The 9,455-nt window shown below is 45.5% G+C and overlaps 1 protein-coding gene across 4 annotated transcripts in view; it reads left to right on the top strand.

The window, feature by feature from the left end:
* RS1 (retinoschisin 1) overlaps nucleotides 1-9,455 on the top strand; it is a 37,256-nt gene that overhangs the window by 5,112 nt on the left and 22,689 nt on the right. For all 4 annotated transcript variants that reach the window (XM_014543445.1, XM_014543447.1, XM_014543446.1 and 1 more), the window contains exons 2-3: nucleotides 4,885-4,910; nucleotides 5,714-5,819. In XM_014543445.1, coding sequence (XP_014398931.1) covers nucleotides 4,885-4,910; nucleotides 5,714-5,819 — 132 coding nt within the window. The remainder of the gene's footprint in view (nucleotides 1-4,884; nucleotides 4,911-5,713; nucleotides 5,820-9,455) is intronic.

Genomic DNA, 9,455 nt, shown 5'->3' with positions numbered 1-9,455 from the left:
ATTATTATTATTATTATTATTATTATTATTTTTATTTCCTGACTTTTTTTAGAGACAGAGAAGAAAAAACATCAACTTGTTGTTCCACTTATTTATGCATTCATTGGTTGTTTCTTATATGTGCCCTGACCAGGAATTAAATCCGCAACCTTGGCATATCAGGATGATGCTCTAACCAACTGAGCTACCTGACCAGAGCAAAGTTTTGCTTAGCTTCTGCTATTATAAGATATTGTAGTCAAACATGCTTTTGCTTTTGTTCGCCAGCTTTTGTGATTAATCATTTTGGGGACTACAGCAGCCATGTTGCTGCTCCCTTGCTGACAGCTCTTCCTGTCAAACGCTTGTTGTCCCTTCTCTCTCTGCTCATTTCCATAAGGACCTGGTGCCTCAGAACCCCAGACTGCTTTCTAGAGAGGGGAGCTGGGAAGATGGAAAACTCCAGAAATCTGCCCAACCTCTGAGTGAACACAGGAAGTGGCTCCAAAACTAGGCCTCCTCGTAGGTCTTTCTCTCCACAGGTACACAGTGGCAGGACCTCCTTGACCTTTCCTTTTTGTTTTCTGCTTTGTTTCTGCAGGATGTGGAGCCCCTGCAGGGCCCACCCCTAGACCAGATATTGCAAAGGCAACTGGACAGGTCCTGAGCTTCATTTGAACTCTGGGTTTGCTCAGTTGCAGCTGCATAGACCCTCTTCAGTAACAGACATGGCCTCGGGGCCAAATTGATTTGGTTATTAAGGAGACATTGTCAGTGATCACTCACCTCATCTTTGGTTCCTCCAAAAGAGGGTCTTGGCACAACTGATGTTTACCCAACTGACAGGGCCTTTCTGCATTTCAGCCATCCCAGCTTTTCTTGAAGATGGAGGTGGAGCTGCGTGCCTCCTGGATGAACAGCTCCCAGATAAACTGGTGCCAATTGCTCATCTACTGTGCAGTTTTGGGGGAGCAGCTATGGGACTGAGGCTATGGGTTCATGTACACATTAACTATGAGGAGTGTAGGGTACTACCAGCCCAGCTGGACTTTCCCCTGAGCTTCAGAACTTTCTAGCCAGCTGCCCACTCAACCCCAACACTTGGGTGTCCCTTTGGCCTCTCAAATGAAAGATCTCCACACCATTGCCCCCAAATCTCTGCTTCCCTGGAGCCTTCTCCTTCCCCAGTAAATGGTAGCTCTGTTCTCTCAGTCACTCAGGCCTCAGGCGCTCATTATTTTTTTTTTTTTGCATCCACATCATCTGTTGGAAAATCCTATTGCTACCACCTTCCAAAGACAGTCACAATCCAGCCATTTCTCATTACCTTCATGCCACCACTTTGGGCCATGCCACCATCATCTCTCCCTGGCATGACTGCCAAGCACCCACCCACCTTGGGCTCTTTATAGTTCATTCTCTTATTCATTATTTTCCCACTCCCCACATTAGACTATAAATTCTATGAGGGCAGGTGTTTTTCCCATTTGATTTACTTATATCTACAGCATCTAAAGCTGGGCCTAGAATATAGTAGATGCTCAATGAATATTAATAAATGAATGAATGCTTTGGGACCAGTCATTACCAGCTATCATTTATATCAATTTCTATAATTGTACAGGTGCTTAGATACATCTGTGGACAAGAAAGAGGTGTGACACAAAGGCCAGAACAAGTGGTGAATTCTACATGTGGGACAGAAAAATTCCTCTTCAGAGGGCAGACAAGTTGGGAGAAGAAGGCATTTGAGGCCAAATGCACAGAAGCAGGAAACTGCCTGGCACATTTGATGAATTGTAGATAGTACAGAGGGCAAAAGATAAATTTTTATATCTATTTTAAGAATGAGGATATGGAGACATGCAGTCATGCTACTAAGATGTGTCGGAGGTGGAACTCAGACCATGGCAGAGGGACCCACCAAAGGGTTTGTCAGGAAAGCGACAAAATCAGGTTTACATTCCATTCCATCAGCAGCGTGAAGAATAGATGGAGCAAAGTATCTTTTTATTTTTATTAATATATTTTATTGATTTTTTACAGAGAGGAAGGGAGAGGGATAGAGAGTTAGAAACATCGATGCGAGAGAAACATCGATCAGCTGCCTCCTGCACACCTCCTACTGGGGATGTGCCCACAACCAAGGTACATGCCCTTGACCGGAATCGAACCTGGGCCCTTTCAGTCCGCAGGCCACCGCTCTATCCACTGAGCCAAACCGGTTATGACGCAAAGTATCTTTTTAGCAAGGAGAGAATCCAGGGGAGAGAGGGCAGAGTCTCAAAGGGGAAGTAACTGGGTGTGGAGAGGAAAGAAGTCCCCTAGTAGACACTGGGTGTGAGTGGTTAGAAAAAAGAGGTGACTAGAGGAGTCCCAGGCTTCTGAATGGGATAATAGGTAGATGGTGGAGCCATTCAGTAGGCTAAGAAATAAAGAACAATCTGAGGAAAGAGATAATGAGTTTGGTTTTTTAAAAAACTTTTTAAATATATAACCTACATACATTTATTTAAGTACAATAGACATACAAAGGAGTCCAGGTAAGTGTACAACTCAATGAATTTTTACCATGAGACACACCCAAGTAACTAGCACTCAGATCAAGAAATAGAACATTACCAGACACCCTTTCTGGGCTTCCTACACGCCACTCCCTACCCCCAGTGTGACCAGGACCCTGTGCCTAGTGACATGGATTACTTTGGCCTGTTTTTGTGCATGCTAAATGGATTCATATGGTATGTTCACTTTAGCACCTGGCTTTACACTCAACATTGTGAGATGCAGCATATTGTGTGTAGATCATCCCTTTCATTGCAGTACAGTGTTCCACTGTGTGAATCTGCCACAGGCATCCATTCTACTCTTGATGGGTATATAAGTGTGTCCAGTTTGGAGTTATTATACATACTGCTGCTGTGAATAATCTAGTACATGTTTTTGCTTGTTGGAGAACATATATATGTATTTCTGGTGGGTAAATACTTGGGAGTGGAATTGCTGGTTCATAGGGCACATACATGACCAGCCTTGGTACAAATTACCAAGCACTTTTTCAAAGAGGTTAGACCAACTTATACCCTGTTGGCACCATATGAGAGTTCAGGTTGCTCCACGACCTTGCCAACACTTGGTTGTAGCCAGTTCTACATAGGAAGAGAAATTTACATGGAGATGTCCAGTAAGCCATTCAATGCAAGTGTTGGAATCTTGGATTTAGCAACATTGATGGAGGCGGGGAGGAAGCAAAGCTCTCAAGAGAGACTGAGGAGGATTATTCAGAATGGTGCCAGAAGCTGTAGGACGATGGGAGGGACTGACAGCACCCAACATTGTACCACGAAGACATAAGCTCAGTGTTGGAAAGAGTCCATCGAATGGGAAAGCAAGAAGTCATTGGTGATTGTCTTTGCCAGCACAGGGCTTGGCCTCCTGCCAAGATGGTACTCCCTAACCTTCATTGCTACCTGAGAGGGCCAGTTCTGCCCATAGCAGGTAGGCCAAAGAGTCTCTAGGAATGAATAACGAGAGGACGAGGGCCCAGGAGAGATAGCAGTTTGGTGATGCAGGTAAGGGGTGGTCCTGAATCTGTCCAGGCTAAAAGATATGCCCCAGCTGGAGTGGCTCAGTGGTTGAGCATTGACCTACGAACCAGGAATTCACAGTTCAATTCCCGGTCAAGGCACATGCCCAGGTGATGGGCTCAAGCCCCAGTGTGGGGCGTGCGGAAGGCAGCTGATCAATGATTCTCTTTCATCATTGATGTTTCTTTCTCGTTCTCTCCCTCTCTCTTTCTCTCTGAAATCAATAAAAATATATTTTAAAAAGAGATATGCTCCTTTGACTCACACTGCAGCCCGTGCATAGCCTGGTAGACCATTCACCATGTGCATCATCCTGTAGGTGGTCTTCTCCTGGGTTCTCAAGCCCCTGTGGGCAGAGAGTGAGGCTTCCATTTTAGAAGGCACCTGGCACAGTGCCAGTCCCACAGTGGACACGCAAAAGGGGTTTGTGGAATGGGTAAATATGTATTATTTAAATAGAGGCACAACTTGAAGAGGAGTTTTATAATTGTGATGAAAAAGATGAGACCATTCCTTTATTCTGTAAACAATCTGAAAGCATTTGGGGGTAATCAGATCTGATTTTTAGATAGGAAAGTGGTTAAGGAGGGACTTTTATTTCCTGCTGTCTACACTCGGGTTTTGTTTGAGATTTATATATATAGGCATGTGTTGCTTTTATAATCAGAAAAGAAATGAAGGTGTTTGTTTTGTTGAAAATGAGAAGTGGCGCTTTGGTCCTTTAAACAAGTGCTGTATAATGGAATCTTCTGCGGCGATGCAAGTGCTTTGTACTTGTGCTGTCCAGCGCAGTAGCCACTAATGACATGTGGCCAGTCCGGTAAGCACTTGAAATGGGGCCAGTGTGACTGAGGAATTTAATTTTTAATTTTATCAATGTTAGTTAAGTTCAATTCAAATAGCCACCAGAACCAATGGCTAGGCCGCAGTGATGGTGGACCTTTTGAGCTCGGCGTGTCAGCATTTTGAAAAACCCTAACTTAACTCTGGTGCCGTGTCACATATAGAAATTTTTTGATATTTGCAACCATAGTAAAACAAAGAATTATACTTTTGTTATTTATTTTATATATTTAAATGCCATTTAACAAAGAAAAATCAACCAAAAAAATGAGTTCGCATGTCACCTCTGACACGCGTGTCATAGGTTCGCCATCACTGGGCTAGGGCATTGAATAGTACAGCTTTAAACAATCAGTTTAAGAGGGGCTTTAACTTATATGTGACTTCATTTCACTTTTCCATGCAATGTATCATTTTGTTGAATTTCTCTTTCTTTTTTTTTTAACTTGATTTTTCCTCTCATCCTCTTGCTCAGCCACGCTGGGATTATCATCTACTGAGGTATGTTACACTAAGAAGGCTGGGATTTACTGTTTTTGAGGCTTTTCCTAGCCAAAAATAATGCATAGAGGTATGAATTCTTTCAATGTACTTTTAAAGATTTTTTTTTCTGGTTATGGCAATAGCACATTTTATCTGAGCAAGTTCCATGTTTCATTGAGAGAATGCAAATAAACCACGTCTTAATTCAGATGGTGTAATTTTGAATCCAGTACCTTTTAAAACTGGGTCCTCCAAACGGACATCCAGGGGATGTAAGGAGCCTGACCTTGGATTGGGTCACCCCAAACCCCTGAAGACAACTATAATGGGGTGAACGTTGCCCCTTACATGAGTGTGTCTGTGAGATTATTAACGGGTCACCAACAGTGCAGAAACTTGTTTATCTAGACCAGTGGTCGGCAAACTGCGGCTCGAGAGCCACATGCAGCTCTTTGGCCCCTTGAGTGAGGCTCTTCCTAAGCCTTAGGAGTACCCTAATTAAGTTAATAACAATGTACCTACCTATATAGTTTAAGTTTAAAAAATTTGGCTCTCAAAAGAAATTTCAATCGTTGTACTGTTGATATTTGGCTCTGTTGACTAATGAGTTTGCCGACCACTGATCTAGACTCACAGATGAGTGGCAACTGTGTGCATTAAGGCTGGATGAATGATTCAGTTGTGCTGTTGCAGTGTGAAAGCAGCTGTAGACAATAGTAATGATGAGCACGGTTTTTGAACACAAGCTTTTCCAGTAGTGCTGACCACAGTTACCTTTGACCCTGACTTTCCTGACACTCTGCCTCTCTGGCTTCCCACAGGATGAGGGCGAGGACCCCTGGTATCACAAAGTGTGCAAGTGTGATTGCCAAGGAGGTGCCAATACCCTGTGGTCTGCGGGCACCAACTCCTTAGACTGCATACCAGGTGAGTGAGTATCCCCTCTCCTTGGGGCACCAGACCCTTGGGTTGTCCTTGGGAACATCCTGTTTCTCCTTTCTTTCAACCCAGCTGAATTAAACCCCTGAATGCCACACTCTCGGTTTTCTCTAGTTGGCCTCTGAGCTTCAAATGTCACATGGCCACTGATCCACTAAACCAGTGGTTCTCAACCTTCTGGCCCTTTAAATACAGTTCCTCATGTTGTGACCCAACCATAAAATTATTTTCGTTGCTACTTCATAACTGTAATATTGCTACTGTTATGAATAGTAATGTAAATATCTGATATGCAGGATGGTCTTAGGTGACCCCTGTGAAAGGGTCGTTTGACCACCAAAGGGGTCACGACCTACAGGTTGAGAACCACTACACTAAACTGATCTGATGTCCTTCTTAAAGATGGAACCCTTTGAAAGAGATTAATGGATAATTAATTGAAATTAAATTAATGGTAGGTGGAAGGGAATTTTAAGAACAGCTTAGGCTTTTGAGCCAGAAAAATTAGAGTTGGAGTCCTGGCTGTGTCATTTATTAACTCTGGGACTCCCACTTTGCCCTATTTCTATCAAGCGGAGGCAACACTTTTATAGGAGAAAAATATGTTTCATTTTCCCCTGTTGCTAGTGGGAGTGGGATTCTTGGGGTACCTCTGGAAGGAGCATTTCTAGAGGGCCCCACGGGAGGATGAGATATGGTAGAAAACTTTATTTCCATGGAATTATACCCCTTTCCAAAGTCCCATTTCCCTTAGTCCAGTCATAGAAGAAGTTTAGCTGGTTTCAGTAGAGCAAAAATCAGAGCCAGTGTCCAGAATTTCCTTTCCACGTTGGAGCAGAGTCCAGTTCAGTAATGGACTTACAATCCATTATTCCATTTTGTGGGGGGTCCCATGGTTGTGGGCCATGTGGGCAAATGCAGGGAAGCAGGAGCAAAAGAGCCTCACAAGCCCAGAGTCACAGGAGTCCCAAGAGAGCCAAGAGGGGGAACTTATTTGTTTAGGAGATTATGTATCCCAAATCTTCGTGCCCTTGCAGTAGCCACACCCATTCTGGCTGACCAACTCTATCCCCAGGTGTGATTGACAGCAAGCACCTTCACTAGGCCCTCCAACTTTAGTGGGCATGCATCTATCTTCTCTTTGTTGGATCCTTGGGGAGTGTAAACTTGCAGCTTCCTGGTGTAGCTGCCCAAATGACATGCCTATAATATCTGGCCTTCCCTTTATTCCTTTCCTATCTATACTAATAAAAGGGTAATATGCTAATTAGACCAGATAGACCATGCATCTTCCGGATGTCCTTCCAGACAAAGCCGCGGCGGCTGCGAGGGCCGAGGAGGGCCTGCAGCTAGCAATGGCAGCAGCAGCAGGGTGATGGGGGCAGCACCTTCCCCTGATCAGCCCAGTCACCTCCTGCAGAGGGAGGCCAGAGGCAGCAGCAGCGGCGTGGTGATGGGGGTAGCGCCTTCACCTGATCGGCTTGGTTGCCTCCCACAGAATAAAAGGGTAATATGCTAATTAGACCAGATAGACCATGCATCTTCCGGATGTCCTTCCAGACAAAGCCGCGGCGGCTGCGAGGGCCGAGGAGGGCCTGCAGCTAGCAATGGCAGCAGCAGCAGGGTGATGGGGGCAGCACCTTCCCCTGATCAGCCCAGTCACCTCCTGCAGAGGGAGGCCAGAGGCAGCAGCAGCGGCGTGGTGATGGGGGTAGCGCCTTCACCTGATCGGCGGCCGGGGAGGGGGCCCCCCCCCCCCCCAGTGCATGAATTTTCGTGCACCAGGCCTCTAATCCTATATAACAAAAGGCTAATATGCAAATTGACCAAACAGCAGAATGATCGGTTGCTATAATACACATTGACCACCAGGGGGCAGACGCTCAACACAGAAGCTGTCCCTTGGTGGTTAGTGCGCTCCCATAGGGGGAGCACCTCTCAGCCAGAAGCCGGGCTCACAGCTGGTGAGTGCAGCGGCGGTGTCGGGAGCCTCTCTAGCCTCTGTGGCAGTGCTAAAAACCTCTCAGGGGGTCCCGGATTGTGAGAGGGCACACACCGGGCTGAGGGACCCCCCCCCCCCCTCAGTGCACGAATGTCATGCACTGGGCCTCCAGTTATTAATAACTAGTTACAATGGTATCAATGCTACTGTGCCTAGATAGCCATTGCTGACCAAACAGCAATGTACTTCCCCACATTCCAGCCCCCCCCCCCCACAATCAGAGGCTTCATATTAGCACTTCCCACCCAAGTGAGCAGTGTCCTTCCAAAGTGAGGCATTTAAGGGTCGCTGGTTCTCAACTCTCCAGCTCTCCATCTTCCTGCTTGAGAAAATGGCTTGTCCCTCAGCCTGGGTGCCCAGGAAATTCTGTGGAGCAGAACCCCTGCCCACCCACAATGGCTCAGTCACCTGAGTGAAAAATAAATCTTTGTTGTATTAACCCTCTGAAATTTCTGGACGGTTTGTTCTGCAGCATAACATGACCTTTCCTGACTAATGTGAATGCCTACCTTCCTCTTAGGCAGGGGCCAGCAAACTTTGTCTGTAAAGGACCAGACAATAAGTATTTACAGCTTTGTGGGTCGTGCCTTCTCAACTCCTCAATTCTGCCATTGTTGCTCATAAAGCATCCATAGACAACATGTAAATGCATGTGCATGGCTGTGTGCCAATAAAACTTTATTTACAAAACATGCAGTGCACAATATTTGGCCCAAGGGCCATAGTTTGTGGGCCCCTGCTCCAAGAAGTTGTTATGAGGAATAACTCGGATGAGGCATTACAGCACTTTATGCTGTACTTGGCAAATTGGAGCTCCTTTTCTTCCTGCCTTCTAAGAGCTCACACTCTGGCTTTCAGAGGCTGAGGTGGCCCGCAAATATTTGCAATGCTCAGTCCTTTCCAGGCTCAGAGCCTCTTTGGAATGAAACTGTCCTTGCCACCCCTCTCCAGGGTTACAGAGCGCCTGTAACGTCATCCACTTTACATAATCGCCTAATAATAGCTCCGGGAGAGACAGGTTTGTGTGTGTGCCTGTGAGCTTCTCTTCATTATTTCATTAAATTTGCATTAAAATAGCAAATTGTGGGGGAGAGAAGGAAGGAGTCTACAATGGCTTTTACTGCCTCCGTTTTCCTATTTACTAAGTCTTACAAGGGAACAGTGGGGTCCCTATAGTGAGGAAAGCAGTATGTGCTGTTTAGCTCAGTGGGCTTCTCCCACTGGACCAGAGCTCCTGCAGCCATTATGTGTTGGTATGATCTGCCCAGTCAATACTGATGCACCCTCATTAATAATCCGCCCCCTTTTATCATGTGCCTATTATGTGCCAGATACTGATGGGGAGACAAAAATGAAGGCATTGTCTCCATCCTGGAGGAGTTTACCATTTGTGAAAACAAATGTTCTCTTCACTAGAGACAGGAGGCTACTGGAATTCCATTCCGAGGAAGTTCTTTCTAAGAAGAAATTGAAAAGAGATTATTTATGCAGGTTGGATTCATTGACCTAATCAACTGTGAAGCTGAGGAGGGCCTTGTGTTTGAGGAATGTGAAGACAACCGGTCCCTAAAGCTATCTCCCCTACACAGTCATGAACTGGAAGTTCTGAAATCAGAAATTCT

Source organism: Myotis brandtii, unplaced genomic scaffold (assembly GCF_000412655.1).
Source record: "Myotis brandtii unplaced genomic scaffold, ASM41265v1 scaffold326, whole genome shotgun sequence".
NCBI lineage: Eukaryota > Metazoa > Chordata > Mammalia > Chiroptera > Vespertilionidae > Myotis > Myotis brandtii.
Note: the sequence above shows the minus strand (reverse complement) of the source record. Positions and strands in the feature narration are given on the sequence as shown.